The sequence below is a fragment of the Rattus norvegicus genome, chromosome 12, assembly GCF_021556685.1.
Source record: "Rattus norvegicus strain SHRSP/BbbUtx chromosome 12, alternate assembly SHRSP_T2T, whole genome shotgun sequence".
NCBI classification, from domain to species: Eukaryota; Metazoa; Chordata; class Mammalia; order Rodentia; family Muridae; genus Rattus; species Rattus norvegicus.
The window spans coordinates 8,328,119-8,349,407 of record NC_141545.1 but is presented as its reverse complement, the minus strand read 5'-3'; the positions used below and the strand labels follow the sequence as shown (position 1 = coordinate 8,349,407).

The 21,289-nt window shown below is 45.8% G+C and overlaps 1 protein-coding gene and 1 long non-coding RNA gene across 18 annotated transcripts in view; one reads left to right on the top strand and one right to left on the bottom strand.

Moving 5' to 3' along the window:
- LOC148002098 (uncharacterized) overlaps positions 1–21,289 on the bottom strand; it is a 158,037-nt gene that overhangs the window by 121,245 nt on the left and 15,503 nt on the right. For 11 of the 16 annotated variants that reach the window (XR_015634515.1, XR_015634516.1, XR_015634518.1 and 8 more), the window contains exons 2-3: positions 17,891–18,037; positions 16,365–16,470 (exon numbers count right to left, since the gene is read on the bottom strand). This is a non-coding gene — a long non-coding RNA (uncharacterized LOC148002098). Of the gene's footprint in view, positions 1–14,799; positions 16,471–17,890; positions 18,038–21,289 lie in introns of those variants that run through there. The other 5 variants (XR_015634526.1, XR_015634525.1, XR_015634530.1 and 2 more) reach the window with 3 other exon arrangements.
- Clec4g (C-type lectin domain family 4, member G) lies at positions 16,175–20,614 on the top strand. Of its 2 annotated transcripts, none has more exons than XM_087579629.1 (9): positions 16,175–16,238; positions 17,223–17,333; positions 17,997–18,050; positions 18,223–18,285; positions 18,399–18,503; positions 19,007–19,096; positions 19,289–19,437; positions 19,547–19,662; positions 20,305–20,614. In XM_087579629.1, exons 1-9 carry the CDS (start codon positions 16,184–16,186, stop codon positions 20,441–20,443), a joined length of 882 nt encoding a protein of 293 aa, XP_087435755.1. In that variant the 5' UTR covers positions 16,175–16,183; the 3' UTR covers positions 20,444–20,614. The 2 variants fall into 2 exon arrangements, with proteins under 2 accessions (XP_087435755.1, XP_087435756.1); XM_087579630.1 differs by having other exon boundaries at positions 16,184–16,238; positions 17,228–17,333; positions 17,997–18,108; positions 18,231–18,285.

The following is a 21,289-nucleotide window of genomic DNA, read 5'->3' as shown; positions in this document are numbered from 1 at the left end:
AAGTTTTCTATAATTTTGTTGAATATATTTACTGGCCCTTTAAGTTGGGAGTCTTCATTTTCTTCTATACCTACTATCCTTAGGTTTGATCTTCTCATTGTGTCCTGGATTTCCTGTATATTTTGGTCTAGGAGCTTTTTGTGTTTTACATTATCTTTGACAGGTGTGTCAATGTTTTCTATGGTATCTTCTGCCCCTGAGAGTCTCTCTTCTATCTCTTGTATTCTGTTGGTGATGCTTGTATCTATGGCTCCTTGTCTCTTCCTTAAGTTTTCTATATTCAGGGTTGTCTCTCTTTGTGCTTTCTTTATTGTTTCTATTTCCATTTTCAATTCCTTCACCTGTTTGGTTGTGTTTTCCTGTAATTCTTTCAGGGATTTTTGTATTTCCTCTCTAAGGGCTTCTACTTGTTTACTTGTGTTTTCCTGCATTTCTTTAAGGGTGTCTTTATGTCTTTCTTAAAGCCCTCCATCATTAAAAACTGCATGGTATTGGTACAGAGACAGACAGATAGACCAGTGGAATAGAATTGAAGACCCAGAAATGAACCCACACACCTATGGTCACTTGATTTTTAACAAAGGAGCCAAAACCATCCAATGGAAAAAAGATAGCATTTTCAGCAAATGGTGCTGGTTCAACTGGAGGTCAGCATGTAGAAGAATGCAGATCTATCCATGCTTATCATCCTGTACAAAGCTTAAGTCCAAGTGGATCAAGGACCTCCACATCAAACCAGATACACTCAAACTAATAGAAGAAAAAGGGGGAAAGAATCTCAAACACATGAACACTGGAGAAAATTTCCTGAGCAAAACACCAATGGCTTATGCTCTAAGATCAAGAATTGACAAATGACATAAGGGAAATGCAAATCAAAACAACCCTGAGATTTCACCTCACACCAGTGAGAATGGCTAAGATCAAAAACTCAGGTGACAGCAGATGCTGGCGAGGATGTGGAGAAAGAGGAACACTCCTCCATTGTTGGTGGGATTGCAGACTGGTAAAACCATTCTGGAAATCAGTCTGGAGGTTCCTCAGAAAATTGGACATTGAACTGCCTGAGGATCCAGCCATACCTCTCTTGGGCATATACCCAAAAGATGCCTCAACATATAAAAGAGACACGTGCTCCACTATGTTCATCGCAGCCTTATTTATAATAGCCAGAAACTGGAAAGAACCCAGATGCCCTTCAACAGAGGAATGGATACAGAAAATGTGGTACATCTACACAATGGAATATTACTCAGCTATCAAAAACAACGAGTTTATGAAATTCGTAGGCAAATGGTTGGAACTGGAAAATATCATCCTGAGTGAGCTAACCCACTCACAGAAAGACATACATGGTATGCACTCATTGATAAGTGGCTATTAGCCCAAATGCTTGAATTACCCTAGATCCCTAGAACAAAGGAAACTCAAGACGGATGATCAAAATGTGAATGCTTCACTCCTTCTTTAAATGAGGAAAAAGAATACCCTTGGCAGGGAAGGGAGAGGCAAAGATTAAAACAGAGACTGAAGGAACACCCATTCAGAGCCTGCCCCACAGGTGGCCCATACATATACAGCCACCCAATTAGACAAGATGGATGAAGCAAAGAAGTGCAGACCGACAGGAGCCGGATGTAGATCGCTCCTGAGAGACACAGCCAGAATACAGCAAATACAGAGGCGAATGCCAGCAGCAAACCACTGAACTGAGAATAGGTCCCCCGTTGAAGGAATCAGAGAAAGAACTGGAAGAGCTTGAAGGTGCTCGAGACCCCAAAAGTACAACAATGTCAAGCAACCAGAGCTTCCAGGGACTAAGCCACTACCTAAAGACTATACATGGACTGACCCTGGACTCTGTCCCCATAGGTAGCAATGAATATCCTAGTAAGAGCACCAGTGGAAGGGGAAGCCCTGGGTCCTGCTAAGACTGAACCCCCAGTGAACTAGACTATGCGGGGAGGGTGGCAATGGGGGGAGGTTTGGGAGGAGAACACCCACAAGGAAGGGGAGGGGGGAGGGTGATGTCTGTCCGGAAACCGGGAAAGGGAATAACACTTGAAATGTATATAAGAAATACTCAAGATAATAAAAAAAAATAAAAAAAAAAAGAATAGAATAGAATAAAAAAATTATCTTCTGACTTCATCACTGGTGTGCCTATATACACTTAGTCAATAAAATAGAAAAATTTAAAGTTTTAAATTATAAAAAAAAAAAAAAAAAAAGAATTGACAAATGAGATCTCATAAAACTGCAAAGCTTCTCAAAGGCAAAGGACACTGTGGTTAGGACACAACGGTAACCAACAGATTGGGAAAAGATCTTTACCAATCCTACAACTGATAGAGGTCTTATATCCAAAATATACAAAGAACTCAAGAAGTTAGACCACAGGGAGACAAATAACCCTATTAAAAAAATGGGATTCAGAGCTAAATAAAGAATTCACAGCTGAGGAATGCCGAGTGGCTGAGAAACACCTAAAGAAATGTTTAACATCTTTAGTCATAAGGGAAATGCAAATCAAAACAACCCTGAGATTCCACCTCACACCAGTCAGAATGGCTAAGATCAAAAACTCAGGTGACAGCAGATGCTGGGGAGGATGTGGAGAAAGAGGAACACTCCTCCATTGTTGGTGGGATTGCAGACTGGTACAACTACTCTAGAAATCAGTCTGGAGGTTCCTCAGAAAAATTGGACATTGAACTACCTGAGGACCCAGCTATACCTCTCTTGGGCATATACCCAAAAGATGCCCCAACATATAACAAAGACACATGTTCATAGCAGTCTTATTTATAACAGCCAGAAGCTGGAAAGAACCCAGATGCCTTCAACAGAGGAATGGATACAGAAAATGTGGTACATCTACACAATGGAATATTACTCAGCTATCAAAAACAATGACTTTATGAAATTCATAGGCAAATGGATGGAACTGGAAAATATCATCCTGAATGAGGTAACCCAATCACAGAAAAACGCACATGGTATGCACTCATTGATAAGTGGATATTAGCCCAAATGCTCGAATTACCCTAGATGCACAGAACACATGACACTTAAGAAGGATGACCAAAATGCGAATGCTTCACTCCTTCTTTAAAAGGAGAACAAGAATACCCTTAGGAGGGAATAGAAAGGCAAAGTTTAGAACAGAGACTGAAGGAACACCCATTCAGAGTCTGCCCCACATGTGGTCCATACATATACAGCCACCAAACTAGATAAGATGGATGAAGCAAAGAAGTGCAGGCTAACAGGAACCAGATGTAGATCTCTCCTGAGAGACACAGCCAGAATACAGCAAATACATAGGCAAATGCCCTCATTAAACCATGGAACTGAGAACAGGACCCCCATTGAAGGAATCTTAGAAAGAACTGAAAGAGCTTGAAGGGGCTTGAGACCCCATATGAACAACAATGCCAACCAACCAGAGCTTCCAGGGACTAAGCCACTACCCAAAGACTATACATGGACTGACCCTGGACTCTGACCTCATAGGTAGCAATCAATAGCCTAGTAAGAGCACCAGTGGAAGGGGAAGCCCTTGGTCCTGCCAAGACTAAACCCCCAGTGAAACTGATTGTTGGGGGGAGGGCGGTAATGGGGGTAGGATGGGGAGGGGAACACCCATAGAGAAGGGGAGGGGGAGGGGGAAGGGTTGGGGGATGTTGGCCCAGAAACCGGGAAGGGGAATAACAATCGAAATGTAAATAAGAAATACCCAAGTTAATAAAGATGAAAAAAAAAAAGTCCTCCATCATTATCAAAACATGTGATTTTAAATCTAAATCTTGATTTTCTGGTGTGTTTGGATATCCAGTATTTTCTTTGGTGGGAGAACTGGGCTCTGATGATGCCAAGTAGTCTTGGTGTCTGTTGCTTAGGTTCCTGTGCTTGCCTCTAGCCATTGGGTTGTCTCTGGTGTTAGCTTGTCTTGCTGTTTCTGAGAATGACTTGACCCTGCTGTAGGTCTCTGTGTCAGCACTCCTGTAGAACTGTTTTTCTGTTTTCTTTCAGCCTTTCCTGAGAACAGGTGCTCTGATTTCAGGTGTGTCCGTGCCCCTGGAAACTGTCTTCCAGCTCTCGGTGTGGGCAGGAATCAAAGGGTCCTGCTCCTGATTGCTCCCAGGTCCTTGCACCCAGCAGGCACAGTTGGCACTATTCGCTTCCCTCTTGGGTGTGGGCTGTGGGTAGAGGGTAGTCTCCTCTGACTTCTCAGCAGTATCCACACTTCTGAGGATCCAGCTCTCTCCCCCATGGGATTTGTGTGCAGGGAGCTGCTTGGCCGGTTCAGTTCGGTCCTGGGCACAGACCAGAAACACGGATACCAGTGACTGTCTGTTCCTGTATCCCTGTGTCCAGAGGCACTGTGCAGTTTCCCCTTGGACCAGGGATGTGGGCAGAGGTGTGCAGAGGTGGCAGCCTGTCCTGCGGTCTCAGGATGTCTGCACCCTGGGTGGTCAGCTCTCTTCCCCACGGGATTCGGGTGCAGGGAACTGAGAAGGTATCAGTTCCACGTCTGATCATTTTGACTTGCCTTCCCTGTGCTCCAATTATAGGTGCAAAACCACACCCACTTCTTTCCCCTTGGGGGTCCTACCCAGGGCTCTGTGCACGGTAGGCAAGTATTCTAACTTAGCTGCAACTCCAGCTTCATGGTTGTTCGTGGTTTATTGAAGAGGGTTTTATTGAGCTCTGGGAGTTTAGTTTGGTTTTGGTTTTGAGACTTGGGTTCATTGCATTATAATCCTGGCTGACCCTTAATCTCTAAATTCTATCTAACTCCTTCTACCTCAGCACATATATGTGGCAGCCAGAAGTCAACCTGAGGTGTTCTTTCTGTGGAGTTGTACGTTTTTCGTGTGTATGTAGTGGTGATGGTGGTGATGGTGGTGGTGGTGATGGTGGTGGTGGTGGTGGTGGTGGTGGTGGTGTGTGTGTGTGTGTGTGTGTTCATTTTCAATTATATTTATTTATTTACTTGTGTACAGGTTTGCACGTGCATGTGTGCCCACACAGGCCACAGTACACGTGTGAATGTCAAGGAAAACTTTTAGAAGTTGGTTCTCTCTTTCCACCATGTAGAATCAAACACATGTTAGCAAGCAGGTACCTTTGCCAGATGAGCCATCTCACTGACCCCCACCTTGTTTCTGAGATAACAGGGACCTGGACCTCCCAGGCTAACTAAACTGGTTTGTCAGCAAGCTCCATTGACTTTCCTATGTCCATTTCCCCAGTGCTGGGGTTACAAACACATTCGACCGCACCCAGCTTTTCCATGAGGACTAGAGATCAGATTCAGGCCCTCATGTATTCACAGCAGCACTTTGTAACCTGACCTGCCTCCCAGCCTCATAACATTAGTTCCTTATTACAGCTTATTACCCTTTGGAGGAAGCCCTGTCACTGCTCTTCCTTTTTCACAAAGGAGAAAACTTTTAAAGTACACAACAACCCAAGGCCATTTCCCATCATCCCCACCACAAGAACCCTCTTCTGTTCCTTTCTGACTAGTGTCAGCTAAAATCACAGTAAAGTCAAGTACAACGTTTGACCAACATCTTTGGGGTTGAGCTGGCTTTCAAGGCCACACCTAAGGAGCTTTCTCAGGATCTAGCAGAGTCCTGAGACACTTGGCTAATGCAGTGTTTCCCCCTCGGGAGAAAGCTAAGCCAATAAGAGACAGAGACCAGAGCTTGGGACACAGATCAGTCAGGAAAGTGTGTGCCTTGCAAGCATAAGGACCTAAATTTGATCCTCAGTGATGACACTCCTGCATGGGGAAGGTTGATGTCATGCATCCTTGTAAATATAACTTGTATTCTTCTATATTAATTGCCATCTATGAGGCCTACTGCCTCAGTGTGCTAACCTGGGCCTAGTTGGGGAAGCTTCCAGCCTCTGTACAATCTTTTTTTTTTTTTTATTAGATATTTCTTTTTTTTTTTTTTTATTAACTTGAGTATTTCTTATACATTTCGAGTGTTATTCCCTTTCCCGGTTTCCGGGCAAACATCCCCCTCCCGCCTCCCCTTCCTTATGGGTGTTCCCCTCCCAACCATTGCCGCCCTCCCCCCATAGACTAGTTCACTGGGGGTTCAGTCTTAGCAGGATCCAGGGCTTCCCCTTCCACTGGTGCTCTTACTAGGATATTCATTGCTACCTATGGGGTCAGAGTCCAGGGTCAGTCCATGTATAGTCTTTAGGTAGTGGCTTAGTCCCTGGAAGCTCTGGTTGCTTGGCACTGTTGTACTTTTGGGGTCTCAAGCCCCTTCAAGCTCTTCCAGTTCTTTCTCTGATTCCTTCAATAGGGGACCTATTCTCAGTTCAGTGGTTTGCTGCTGGCATTCGCCTCTGTATTTGCTGTATTCTGGCTGTGTCTCTCAGGAGCGATCTACATCCGGCTCCTGTCGGTCTGCACTTCTTTGCTTCATCCATCTTGTCTAATTGGGTGGCTGTATATGTATGGGCCACATGTGGGGCAGGCTCTGAATGGGTGTTCCTTCAGTCTCTGTTTTAATCTTTGCCTCTCCCTTCCCTGCCAAGGGTATTCTTTTTCCTCATTTAAAGAAGGAGTGAAGCATTCACATTTTGATCATCCGTCTTGAGTTTCCTTTGTTCTAGGGATCTAGGGTAATTCAAGCATTTGGGCTAATAGCCACTTATCAATGAGTGCATACCATGTATGTCTTTCTGTGATTGGGTTAGCTCACTCAGGATGATATTTTCCAGTTCCAAACATTTGCCTACGAATTTCATAAACTCGTTGTTTTTGATAGCTGAGTAATATTCCATTGTGTAGATGTACCACATTTTCTGTATCCATTCCTCTGTTGAAGGGCATCTGGGTTCTTTCCAGCTTCTGGCTATTATAAATAAGGCTGCGATGAACATAGTGGTGCACGTGTCTCTTTTATATGTTGAGGCATCTTTTGGGTATATGCCCAAGAGAGGTATAGCTGGATCCTCAGGCAGTTCAATGTCCAATTTTCTGAGGAACCTCCAGACTGATTTCCAGAATGGTTTTACCAGTCTGCAATCCCACCAACAATGGAGGAGTGTTCCTCTTTCTCCACATCCTCCCCAGCATCTGCTGTCACCTGAGTTTTTGATCTTAGCCATTCTCACTGGTGTGAGGTGAAATCTCAGGGTTGTTTTGATTTGCATTTCCCTTATGACTAAAGATGTTGAACATTTCTTTAGGTGTTTCTCAGCCATTCGGCATTCCTCAGCTGTGAATTCTTTGTTTAGCTCTGAACCCCATTTTTTAATAGGGTTATTTGTTTCCCTGCGGTCTAACTTCTTGAGTTCTTTGTATATTTTGGATATAAGGCCTCTATCTGTTGTAGGATTGGTAAAGATCTTTTCCCAATCTGTTGGTTGCCGTTTTGTCCTAACCACAGTGTCCTTTGCCTTACAGAAGCTTTGCAGTTTTATGAGATCCCATTTGTCGATTCTTGATCTTAGAGCATAAGCCATTGGTGTTTTGTTCAGGAAATTTTTTCCAGTGCCCATGTGTTCCAGATGCTTCCCTAGTTTTTCTTCTATTAGTTTGAGTGTGTCTGGTTTGATGTGGAGGTCCTTGATCCACTTGGACTTAAGCTTTGTACGGGGTGATAAGCATGGATCGATCTGCATTCTTCTACATGTTGCCCTCCAGTTGAACCAGCACCATTTGCTGAAAATGCTCTTTTTTCCATTGGATGGTTTTGGCTCCTTTGTCAAAAATCAAGTGACCATAGGTGTGTGGGTTCATTTCTGGGTCTTCAATTCTATTCCATTGGTCTATCTGTCTGTCTCTGTACCAATACCATGCAGTTTTTATCACTATTGCTCTGTAATACTGCTTGAGTTCAGGGATAGTGATTCCCCCTGAAGTCCTTTTATTGTTGAGGATAGCTTTAGCTATCCTGGGTTTTTTGTTATTCCAGATGAATTTGCAAATTGTTCTGTCTAACTCTTTGAAGAATTGGATTGGTATTTTGATGGGGATTGCATTGAATCTGTAGATTGCTTTTGGTAAAATGGCCATTTTTACTATATTAATCCTGCCAATCCATGAGCATGGGAGATCTTTCCATCTTCTGAGGTCTTCTTCAATTTCTTTCCTCAGTGTCTTGAAGTTCTTATTGTACAGATCTTTTACTTGCTTGGTTAAAGTCACACCGAGGTACTTTATATTATTTGGGTCTATTATGAAGGGTGTCATTTCCCTAATTTCTTTCTCGGCTTGTTTCTCTTTTGTATAGAGGAAGGCAACTGATTTATTTGAGTTAATTTTATACCCAGCCACTTTGCTGAAGTTGTTTATCAGCTTTAGTAGTTCTCTGGTGGAACTTTTGGGATCACTTAAATATACTATCATGTCATCTGCAAATAGTGATATTTTGACCTCTTCTTTTCCGATCTGTATCCCCTTGATCTCCTTTTGTTGTCTGATTGCTCTGGCTAGAACTTCAAGAACTATATTGAATAAGTAGGGAGAGAGTGGGCAGCCTTGTCTAGTCCCTGATTTTAGTGGGATTGCTTCAAGTTTCTCTCCATTTAGTTTAATGTTAGCAACTGGTTTGCTGTATATGGCTTTTACTATGTTTAGGTATGGGCCTTGAATTCCTATTCTTTCCAGGACTTTTATCATGAAGGGGTGTTGAATTTTGTCAAATGCTTTCTCAGCATCTAATGAAATGATCATGTGGTTCTGTTCTTTCAGTTTGTTTATATAATGGATCACGTTGATGGTTTTCCGTATATTAAACCATCCCTGCATGCCTGGGATGAAGCCTACTTGATCATGGTGGATGATTGTTTTGATGTGCTCTTGAATTCGGTTTGCCAGAATTTTATTGAGTATTTTTGCGTCGATATTCATAAGGGAAATTGGTCTGAAGTTCTCTTTCTTTGTTGTGTCTTTGTGTCGTTTAGTTTTAAGAGTAATTGTGGCTTCGTAGAAGGAATTCAGTAGGGCTCCATCTGTTTCAATTTTGTGGAATAGTTTGGATAATATTGGTATGAGGTCTTCTATGAAGGTTTGATAGAATTCTGCACTAAACCCATCTGGACCTGGGCTCTTTTTGGTTGGGAGACCTTTAATGACTGCTTCTATTTCCTTAGGAGTTATGGGGTTGTTTAACTGGTTTATCTGTTCCTGATTTAACTTTGATACCTGGTATCTGTCTAGGAAATTGTCCATTTCCTGAAGATTTTCAAATTTTGTTGAATATAGGTTTTTATAGTAAGATCTGATGATTTTTTGAATTTCCTCTGAATCTGTAGTTATGTCTCCCTTTTCATTTCTGATTTTGTTAATTTGGACGCACTCTCTGTGTCCTCTCGTTAGTCTGGCTAAGGGTTTATCTATCTTGTTGATTTTCTCAAAGAACCAACTTTTGGTTCTGTTGATTCTTTCTATGGTCCTTTTTGTTTCTACTTGGTTGATTTCAGCTCTGAGTTTGATTATTTCCTGCCTTCTACTCCTCCTGGGTGTATTTGCTTCTTTTTGTTCTAGAGCTTTTAGGTGTGCTGTCAAGCTGCTGACATATGCTCTTTCCTGTTTCTTTCTGCAGGCACTCAGAGCTATGAGTTTTCCTCTTAGCACAGCTTTCATTGTGTCCCATAAGTTTGAGTATGTTGTATCTTCATTTTCATTAAATTCTAAAAAGTTTTTAATTTCTTTCTTTATTTCTTCCTTGACCAGGTTATCATTGAGTAGAGCATTGTTCAATTTCCACGTATATGTGGGCATTCTTCCCTTATTGTTATTGAAGACCAGTTTTAGGCCGTGGTGGTCCGATAGCACGCATGGGATTATTTCTATCTTTCTGTACCTGTTGAGGCCCGTTTTTTGACCAATTATATGGTCAATTTTGGAGAAAGTACCATGAGGAGCTGAGAAGAAGGTATATCCTTTTGCTTTAGGATAGAATGTTCTATGAATATCCGTTAAGTCCATTTGGCTCATGACTTCTCTTAGTCTGTCGACATCACTGTTTAATTTCTGTTTCCATGATCTGTCCATTGATGAGAGTGGGGTGTTGAAATCTCCCACTATTATTGTGTGAGGTGCAATGTGTGTTTTGAGCTTTAGTAAGGTTTCTTTTACGTATGTAGGTGCCCTTGTATTTGGGGCATAGATATTTAGGATTGAGAGTTCATCTTGGTGGATTTTTCCTTTGATGAATATGAAGTGTCCTTCCTTATCTTTTTTGATGACTTTTAGTTGGAAATTGATTTTATTTGATATTAGAATGGCTACTCCAGCTTGCTTCTTCTGACCATTTGCTTGGAAAGTTGTTTTCCAGCCTTTCACTCTGAGGTAGTGTCTGTCTTTGTCTCTGAGGTGTGTTTCCTGTAGGCAGCAGAATGCAGGGTCCTCGTTGCGTATCCAGTTTGTTAATCTATGTCTTTTTATTGGGGAGTTGAGGCCATTGATATTGAGAGATATTAAGGAAAAGTGATTATTGTTTCCCTTTATATTCATATTTGGATGTGAGGTTATGTTTGTGTGCTTTCATTCTCTTTGTTTTGTTGCCAAGACGATTAGTTTCTTGCTTCTTCTAGGGTATAGCTTGCCTCCTTATGTTGGGCTTTACCATTTATTATCCTTTGTAGTGCTGGATTTGTGGAAAGATATTGTGTAAATTTGGTTTTGTCATGGAATATCTTGGTTTCTCCATCAATGTTAATTGAGAGTTTTGCTGGATACAGTAACCTGGGCTGGCATTTGTGTTCTCTTAGCGTCTGTATGACATCAGTCCAGGATCTTCTGGCCTTCATAGTTTCTGGCGAGAAGTCTGGTGTGATTCTGATAGGTCTCCCTTTATATGTTACTTGACCTTTTTCCCTTACTGCTTTTAATATTCTTTCTTTATTTTGTGCGTTTGGTGTTTTGACAATTATGTGACGGGAGGTGTTTCTTTTCTGGTCCAATCTATTTGGAGTTCTGTAGGCTTCTTGTATGTCTATGGGTATCTCTTTTTTTAGGTTAGGGAAGTTTTCTTCTATGATTTTGTTGAAGATATTTACTGGTCCTTTGAGCTGGGAGTCTTCACTCTCTTCTATACCTATTATCCTTAGGTTTGATCTTCTCATTGAGTCCTGGATTTCCTGTATGTTTTGGACCAGTAGCTTTTTCCGCTTTACATTATCTTTGACAGTTGAGTCAATGATTTCTATGGAATCTTCTGCTCCTGAGATTCTCTCTTCCATCTCTTTTATTCTGTTGGTGAAGCTTGTATCTACAGCTCCTTGTCTCTTCTTTTGGTTTTCAATATCCAGGGTTGTTTCCATGTGTTCTTTCTTGATTGCTTCTATTTCCATTTTTAATTCCTTCAACTGTTTGATTGTGTTTTCCTGGAATTCTTTCAGGGATTTTTGTGTCTCCTCTCTATGGGCTTCTACTTGTTTATTTATGTTTTCCTGGAATTCTTTCAGGGATTTTTGCGATTCTTTCAGGCATTTTTGCGATTCCTCTCTGTAGGCTTCTACTTGTTCTCTAAGCGAGTTCTTCATGTCTTTCTTGAAGTCCTCCAGCATCATGATCAAATATGATTTTGAAAATAGATCTTGCTTTTCTGGTGTGTTTGGATATTCCGTGTTTGCTTTGGTGGGAGAATTGGGCTCCGATGATGCCATGTAGTCTTGGTTTCTGTTGCTTGTGTTCCTGCGCTTGCCTCTCGCCATCAGATTATCTCTAGTGTTACTTTGTTCTGCTATTTCTGACAGTGGCTAGACTGTCCTATAAGCCTGTGTGTCAGGAGTGCTGTAGACCTGTTTTCCTCTCTTTCGGTCAGTTATGGGGACAGAGTGTTCTGCTTTCGGGTGTGTAGTTTTTCCTCTCTACAGGTCTTCAGCTGTTCCTGTGGGCCTGTGTCTTGAGTTCACCAGGCAGCTTTCTTGCAGCAGAAAATTTGGTCTTACCTGTGGTCCCGAGGCTCAGGTTCGCTCGTGGGGTGCTGCCCACGGGCTCTCTGCAGCGGCAGCAACCAGGAAGACCTGTGCCGCCCCTTCCGGGAACTTCAGTGCACCAGGGTTCCAGGTGGTCTTTGGCTTTTTCCTCTGGCGTCCGAGATGTGTGTGCAGGGAGCAGTCACTTCTGGTTTCCCAGGCTTGTCTGCCTCTCTGAAGGTTTAGCTCTCCCTCCCACGGGATTTGGGTGCAGAGAACTGTTTATCCGGTCTGTTTCCTTCTGGTTCTGGTGGTGTCTCAGGCACAGGGGTCCTGCCGCTCCTGGGCCCTCCCCCACGGGAGCCCAGAGGCCTTATACAGTTTCCTCTTGGGCCAGGGATGTGGGCAGGGGTGAGCAGAGTTGGTGGTCTCTTCCGCTCTGCAGCCTCAGGAGTGCCCACCTGACCAGGCGGTTGGGTCTCTCTCTCACCCGGTCTGGGAGCAGAGAGCTGCTGCGGGCCGGGATCCGCGGGTGTGGGACTTCCGGTAAACACAGAACGTGCCCGGTCCTAAAGAAATTCTGCTTCCGTGTGTCCCAAGCTCACCAGGCAGCTTTCTTGCAGCAGAAAATTTGGTCTTACCTGTGGTCCCGAGGCTCAGGTTCGCTCGTGGGGTGCTGCCCAGGGGCTCTCTGCAGCGGCAGCAACCAGGAAGACCTGTGCCGCCCCTTCCGGGAGCTTCAGTGCACCAGGGTTCCAGATGGTCTTTGGCTTTTTCCTCTGGCGTCCGAGATGTGTGTGCAGGGAGCAGTCTCTTCTGGTTTCCCAGGCTTGTCTGCCTCTCTGAAGGTTTAGCTCTCCCTCCCACGGGATTTGGGTGCAGAGAACTGTTTATCCAGTCTGTTTCCTTCAAGGTCCGGCGGTGTCTCAGGCAGGGGTCCTGCCGCTCCTGGGCCCTCCCCCACGGGAGCCCAGAGGCCTTATACAGTTTCCTCTTGGGCCAGGGATGTGGGCAGGGGTGAGCAGTGTTGGTGGTCTCTTCCGCTCTGCAGCCTCAGGAGTGCCCACCTGACCAGGCGGTTGGGTCTCTCTCTCACCTGGTCTGGGAGCAGAGAGCTGCTGCGGGCCGGGATCCGCGGGTCGCCTCTGTACAATCTTATCTAGGTCTAGAATGTTTTCAACCTCTGAGACGAGCTGCCGAATAAGCTTGCCCTTTCCTGGCTCAATTTCTGAGCTCTAGCTGACTGGTTCAACTTAGCTGTTCTAGCTCAAACTCTTCTCCAAGCTGACTGATTAAATCTGGCTTCTCTCACCCTCTCCTGGATAGCTGTGCTTGGCCTCAAACTAACTCTGGGAATCTGTTCTAAACGTCTAGCCTTTTCTTAGTCTCTGGTTTGTTTCTTCTTCATCTATAGCTAGCTTGCTCTCTGCAATTGTAAGGGTCCAAAAATGGCTGAAGGAAAACCCAAGACTGGGATAGGATACAAAGACAAAGAGTGTTTATTCTTCACAACCAGCCAGCACGCAAGGGTCACCATCATTTCAGAATGGGACCCTGACAAAAGCATATGAGCCCTTTCTATAGCAGAGCTGCTTAATTGTTTGAGACTTCTGAAATTTAGGGCACATTCCAAAGGGTTACAGAGACCATTAACCGAAAGGACATAAAGATAACATACACCACAGGACCCCAGGTGCAAAAATGGGAAATAAGATATTGGCTGAGTGTGTCTAAATAAAACTTCGAGGGTGGCTTAGTTATAGTCTTAAACTTTCCATGACCCTGCAATGTACGTGGTGAATGTCAAGCCAGAGAATTGCACGAAGGCATTCTCTGTTAAAACCTCCTGTTCAATTTATAGCCTGAATTCACACGCCAACTCGCAGTGAGCTTTTCTTTCATGTGAACACACCTTCTGAGAGTGTACAAGTGCTGACAGCAGAGACAGGCCTCCCTCCCTCCCCTGCTTTCCTAAGACTTAGAGCCTCCTGCTGCTTTACTGTGAGGTGATAAAGCAGAAACCTAGCCTCTTGCAGACAGGTCAGCTGCAGAAGCAGAGTACTTCCAAAGGCCGGGTTTTACTTTATTGTTAGAGTTTGGTAATCTAAGAACTCATCACTAGGTGCCAAGATGCCCCATGTGGACTGCATTCCTGCATCCTGAATGATTAACACAAGGTGGGCTGCTGAGCACAGACATCCTATCCCGAGATAAGGTATCTCCCATTCCTGTGGCTGGCTATCTTTTAAGCTGTTTCTTGAGTGAGGGATTTTATTGTCTTGTTCCTGTACCTGTACCTGCTGGAGCAAATGGTTTATGGCCTAGTTTCTGGGTGAGACAAAATGGGGTTAAAAAAAAAAAAGTCGGGTTGGGGATTTAGCTCAGTGGTAGAGCACTTGCCTAGGAAGCGCAAGGCCCTGGGTTCCATCCCCAGCTCCGAAAAAAAAGAACCAAAAAAAAAAAAAAAAAAAAAAGTCCCTATACAACCTGTCCCAATAAAACTGCCTCCTCTCTCTCTCTCTCTCTCTCTCTCTCTCTCTCTCTCTCTCTCTCTCTCTCTCTCTTTCTCTCTCTGTCTCCACTACCCCTTGAGTAGCTTCCCTTTCCTCTCTCTTGTGAGAGTTGGGCGTATCCTATTCTATCAGATCTTTCTCTAATTGGTCACTTTTTCTGCCACTCAATTAGACATCACTTTCAAACATGGGTGCTTCCTTCTATAAACAAACTTTAGCTTCACTTTTTGGGATTAAAGGTGTCTACTAAGGGTGTGTCTGCATTCAGGCCAGAGGGATTAGAGGTGTGTGCTAAGGACTGATCCACACCACAACTAGAAACAGCTTTTTTCTTTTTTTTTTTTTTAAATGTTTTTTTTAAAATGTTTTTTTTTATTTATTTATCATATATATGAGTACACTGTAGCTGTCTTCAGACACACCAGAAGAGGGCATCAGATCTCATTACAGATGGTTGTGAGCCACCATGTGGTTGCTGGGATTTGAACTCAGGGCCTCGGGAAGAGCAGTCGGTGCTCTTAACCACTGAGCCATCTCTCCAGCCCCAGCTTTTTTCTTTTTTAGTAAATAACACAATCTCTGAGTTCACAGTGTGATCAAATCTCCTGCAATCCAATGCTGAGGTGGTGGACACAGACGTTGTGGCCAGCCTATATTACTTAGCCTTTAAGAGACCGTGTTTCAAAAAAAAAAAAAAAAAAAGGTGGATGAGGGCCAACATGACAGCTTAATGAATAATGGAGCTTGCTGCAAAGTTTGGCAACTTGACTTTGATCCCAGAACCCACATGGTGTAGAGAGAAAGCCAACTCTCACAGGTTGTCAGGTCAATGTACATTAGAGGAGTCTCTAACCCTATGCAAGCACCCTAAACACACACTATAGCTAAATAAATAAATGCAATTTTTTAAAGACAAATGATGCCTGGGTAACAACACCCCAAGTTGTCCTCTGGCCTCCACAATCACACACACTCACACACACACTCTCACATACACATACGCTCTCACACATACACTCTCACACACACACTCTCTCACACACACACTCACACACACACTCTCACACACACACTCACATACACACTTACACACACACTCACACACACTGTCTCACACACACTCACATACACACACGTGCACACACACTCTCACACACACTCACATACACACACTCACACACTCACATACACACTTACACACACACTCACACACACACTGTCTCACACACACTCACATACACACACGTGCACACACACTCTCACACACACTCACATACACACACTCTCACACACACTCACACACTCACATACACACACTCTCACACACACATATTCTCACACACACTCACACACACTCTCACACACACACACTCACAGAGAGAGAGTGAGAGAAAGAGAAGGTAGAGAACCACTGGTATAAACCAAACACATATCTACTTGGCATTGTGTGTATAAATTAATTATGTCTCCTGTCTATGCACGGGTGTTGTATTCCTAATCTATGCTTCCATAGATGCCAAGACATGGGTCTTCACACCCTCTGAGCAGGGAACACAGCTACAATGATCAAGCCACAGAGCTTGGATCTGCCCCTCACAGCCCAGCCTTGGCCAACACTGTGACTGACTATTAGCTGACTTCCTACACACAAGAACTGAGGCCATGGATATAAAAAGGAAGGAAGGAAGGGAGGGAGGGAGATAGGATGGGGCCAGGGTGGAGACTTAAATTTATATCTCTGTCCGGGGCTAGATGCCACCATCATCATGAACACTGGTGGGTACAGCAAGTTGGGCGGTGTAATCGAAGAGGCCCCCAGAGGTAGGAGAAAAAAATCACCTCATCCTCCCCCATGGGTTCTTCTGTTCTAATGTTGAGGGCAGGGGTATGGGGGAGAAGAAGAGACAGAGCCATACAGGAGTGGACAGGACTGCAGAATGGTGGTACCTGCACCATGGGCGTAAGGAGATCACATCCTGTTTTGAGGACTTCCCAGGCTGGGTCCTGGATCCTGGACTGAGAAAGGGCATCACCAGAGTCTTCCCCAGAAAACCTGTTTGGGGGGCAGGTATCACACCTTGTTACATTAGACTCCAGTCACATTGTATAAGAACTCTAACACTGCTACATAAGCAGTGGAGTCATGTGTACTCTTTGGTTGATGCTTTAGCCCCTGGGAGCTCTGGAGACTGGGGGCGGGGGGCAGGGGGGATCTGGGTGGTTACTACTATTGTTCTTCCTATGGGGTTGCAAACCCCTTTAGCTCCTTCAGTCCTTTCTCTAACTCCTCCACTGGGGTCCTGGTGCTCAATTCAATGGTTAGCTGCAAGCATCCTCATCTGTATCAGTAAGACTCTGGCAGAGCCTCTCAGGAGACATCTATATCAGGCTCCTTTCAGCAAGCACTTCTTGGCATCAGCAGTAGTGACTGGGTTTGGTGTCTGCAGATGGGTAGATCCCCAGGTGGGGCAGTGTCTGGATGGCCTTTTCCTCAGTCTCTGCTCCACCTGGGAAGGCTCAATGCCCCTGCATAGGGAAAGTCTAGGGCAGTAAGGCAGGAGTGGGTAGGTTTGTAGGGAAGCACCCTCATAGAAGCAGGAGGAAGGAGGTGGGATATAGGGTTTGTGGAGGGGAACTGGGAAGGGGGAGAACATTTGAAATGCAAACAAATAAAATAACCAATAAAAATTTTAAAAATTAAAAATTAAAAAATAATTCTAACTCTGTCATGTGGTGGTAGGAGGGTACTTAAGCTGTCTGTCCCTCTGTCCTGGAAGGATTCAGAATTTATCTGTGTTCTACTAGGGCAGCTGGGACGTTGGGAGTGCTACAAAGAAAGACTTTTCTTCCTGGTCTTGGCTTTCCTGGTGGCCACAGTTCTGTGGGCTCTCATTCTGAGCATCCTCTTGTCCAATGGTGAGTGATGTATTTTTATGTGTACATGTATGTGTCTGAGGCTATACCACGGGTGTACAAGTGCCCACAGTGGACAGATGACATCAGATCCCCTACAGCTGGAATTAGAGGCAGTTGTGAGCCATTGCATGTGGGTGCGGATGTTAAAAACCAAACTCAGGTTCTCTGCAACAGCCACTCTGAACCATCGCTTTAACCCCCAGGAGTGATCCCTTTACTGGAACAAGTTATGCTGCCTGACAGGTAAAGCACAAACTTGTGTCCTATGCAGTGCACCACATGGGGTCCTGGACGGCAATGAGTGTAAACCATGGTTCCCATGCATCGCGACCCCTTTGGGGATCGAACGACCCTTTCACAGGGTTTGCCTAAGACATCGGAAAACATGGATTACATGATATAAACTACATGTTATGATGGAAATCCAAAACAGCAGAAAAATTAAAGCTATGAAGTAACAACGAAATTAATTTTATGGTTGGAGGTCATCTCCACAGCATGAACTATATTAAAGGGTCACAGCATTAGTATGCATTATGTATGTCTCATGTCCGTACCCGGGTGATGTATTCCTGGCCGATGCTTCCGTGGGTAACAACACACGTATCCTCACACATCTGAGCAGGGGAAGGCTTCACAATTCCTGCTTGCATCTCTCTGCAGCCTCCAGCCAGCTCAGGGTGCTGCTCAACCACCAGGACCTGCTGAGGACAAATGGTGCGTGAGGAGCTTCAGAGCAGGGCCACTGCGCACCCTTGCGGTGGGTGGAGGAACTGCCAGGGAAGAGGGACTGGGGAGTGAATAGCTGAGCCTCCTGCAATAGGGTTGCCTGGTTTAGAAAAGGGTGTCCTCTGACCTAGTTTGTGTGTGTGTGGTGGGGTCATTCTAGCCTCAAAGCAGAAGGTGATGTTGAGTTCCCTGAAGGATGATGTCGGAGCCTGCAGGAACTGCTGTAAGAAACACGGGTTTGGTGGAAGCTTGAAAGCTGAGGGGCTGGGAAACGAGGCGGGTGGGTTGGGAGAGGCAAGTGGGGGCGAAGCTGGCTGTGGCCCCATCCCCACATAGGTTCCGTGATGAAAGCGCAGTTGCAAACCACACTCGCGGAGTTTAAGGACACACAGGCTAAGGTGATGGAGCAGGAGAGCAACCTTAAAGATCTGCAAGAGCGTGGTGAGAGCCGAACACAACCCCTGGCTCCTGACCTTCACCCCTAATCATAGCCACACGCCTCTCGGTAGTACAGTCCTGGACCCTCAGGGCTCTGGTGACTGAACCCAGGGCTTCACGTACTAGGTTCCCACACCTGAGTCATGCCCAAGCCCTCCACGCAGGATTCTAAGCGGGTACCTTTGAGTTACTCTCCAGGACCCCTGCTGTGGGGTTCCAGACAGGTGCCCTAATCCCTAATTTATTACCAGCACTTGCTTTACATTTTATTTTGAGACAGGGTCTCACTAAGTTGTCAAGGATGATCTCAAACTCTCTCCATGTAGTCCAAGTTAGCTCTGACCTTACAATCCTCCTCTGCCTCAGCCTTCTGGAGTAACCGAGGCCACCACATTCAGACTGACGTCATTCTTGTTCATGATACCGTGAACTGACATCTATTTTGACCTATACATAAGTCCCAGTCTTGACTTCAACTATAAATGTCCACTATGCTGACCCTGTAGTGACCCAGGACTTGGCTAAAGCAAGCAGAGACCGTGAGAACATCCGCAGTGAGCTGTTCCGGGCACTGGAAACTGTCAAGCGTCAGAACAGTGAGCCAGAGACACTAGGGACGGGGGGGGGGGGGGGGGGGGGGGGGGGGGGACGGGACTCAGCTGGGGGGTCTGGGGGGGAGGCGCTCAAGGCTTCTCTTGTCCACCACCAGACACATCCAACACCCTCTGTCACATTCCAATGGCTCCACCATCCACACCCCCCTCTCTCTGACCCTCCCCACCCAACAGGCTCCTGTGAGCAGTGCCCACCATCATGGCTACCCTTCCAAGGTTCCTGCTACTATTTCTCCGAGACACAGGCCATATGGGATACAGCACAAAGCTACTGTGTAGGCCAAGGTGCCCATCTGGTGATTGTCAGAGACCTGAATGAGCAGGTGCTCAGTTGGGACTTAGAAAAGGAGACGCTGGGTTTACATGAGCTGGTGTGGTCAGGATGTTTATGTTTGGCCGACTTGGCCAGCTGACGCGTCCACTCCCTTCCAGGGCTTCCTGAGTCAGCATACTCGTGGCCGGGGCTATTGGTTGGGTCTGAGGGCAGATCGCCGCCTCAACAAGATTCAAGGCTACCGGTGGGTGGATGGAGCTCCACTCACCTTCAGGTAAGGAGAAGGCCCCAAGAGAAATTTGAAAAGGGGTTTGAGTTAGACCCTAGGGACAGTGCTTTTGGGTATCTAAAGACTAAATTCCTGAGAGAGGATTGCTGATGCTTTGATGGGCTTGTGCACAGTGCATATGTCGCTGTGCACATCCATACATGCTCATGGCTAGGGGGAAACTCTGGGTAGACTAGTCTATTATTCTTTGCCTTATTTCAGTAAAGACAGGCTCTCTCAGTGAACCTGGATCTAGGTTGACTAACAGCCAGGAAACCTCAGAGGCTGTCCTGTCTCCAAACCCTTCCCTGCTTGGGTTACAAACACATGTCCAACAATATACAGCTTTTTAGGTGACAACTTGGGATTTGAACTCGGGTCTTTATGTTTATACAGCAAGCACTCTTTTCCACTGAGATGTATCCTCAACCCCTGAACTAACCTTTTAAGAATGGATATGCTAGACCCTAGGAATTAACCAAGGGTTAAATTCTGGGACCTTACAAATGTACCGTGCAGGTATAAACTCAAATTAGGCATTGAGAGTGTCTGCAGCAGAGCCAAGCAGCAAGCAAGCAAGCCTTGGAAAGGAAGGTTTGACCCTGGGTCTGTCCTCAGTCCAGTAACACTCCCACTGAACCACCACAGCCACTGGAACTCTGGAGAGCCCAACGATTCCAGAGGGCATGAGGATTGTGTCATGATGCTGCACTCGGGGCTGTGGAATGATGCGCCATGTGCCAATGAGAGAGACGGCTGGATCTGCGAGAAGAGGAGCAGTTGCTGACCACGCCCATTGCCTCGGCGTGAAGCAGAGTGTGGCTCCCATTCCCCGGGACCACTACCAAGGCTATTTTCCTGAGGCACCGTTAGTTAATAAGAGCTGCTCAGCCTGACCAGTGCGTGCTTTGGAGACCCCAGCTCTAACTCACAAGACAGCCTAAACCTTCCGTCTCATCTGTCAGTCTCAAAAATCACTGCTCTGAAACCTTGATCACCTGATCCCCTGCCTGCCTCCCTAGACACAGTGTAGGAGCTGCTCCATCTTCCTGTATCCCCCCATTGGAGCTATCGAGAGAGAGAGAGAGAGAGAGAGAGAGAGAGAGAGAGAGAGAGGAGGGGGAGGGGAGAGGGAGAGAGAGAGAGGAGAGGGAGGAGAGAGGGAGAGGGAGAGGGGGAGAGAAAGAGAGAGAGAGGAGGGGGAGGGGGGGAGGAGAGAAGGAGAGGGAGAGGGGGAGAGAAAGAGAGAGAGAGGAGGGGGAGGGGGAGGGGGAGGAGAGAGGGAGAGAGGAGAGGGAGGGGGAGGAGAGAGGGAGAGAGAGAGAGAGAGAGAGAGAGAGGAGAGGGAGGGGGAGGAGAGAGGGAGAGGGAGGGAGAGGGAGAGAGAGAGGGGGAGAGAGGGGGGGAGGAGAGAGGGAGAGGGAGAGGGGGAGAGAAAGAGAGAGGAGGGGGAGGGGGAGGGGAAGAGAGAGGGAGAGAGAGGAGGGGGAGGGAGAGAGAGAGAGGAGAGGGAGGGGGAGGAGAGAGGGAGAGGGAGGGAGAGGGAGAGAGAGAGGGGGAGAGAGGGGGGGAGGAGAGAGGGAGAGGGAGAGGGGGAGAGAAAGAGAGAGGAGGGGGAGGGGGAGGGGAAGAG

What these genes read in the sequence shown, in the direction of transcription:
- Clec4g (XM_087579630.1), top strand. Translation starts at nt 16,184, where the DNA reads ATGAACACTGGTGGGTACAGCAAGTTGGGCGGTGTAATCGAAGAGGCC. An exon ending in GAGCATCCTCTTGTCCAATG is followed by an intron (nt 17,334 to 17,996) that starts GTGAGTGATGTA and finishes ATCTCTCTGCAG; the next exon opens with CCTCCAGCCAGCTCAGGGTG. An exon ending in TCAGAGACCTGAATGAGCAG is followed by an intron (nt 19,438 to 19,546) that starts GTGCTCAGTTGG and finishes ACTCCCTTCCAG; the next exon opens with GGCTTCCTGAGTCAGCATAC.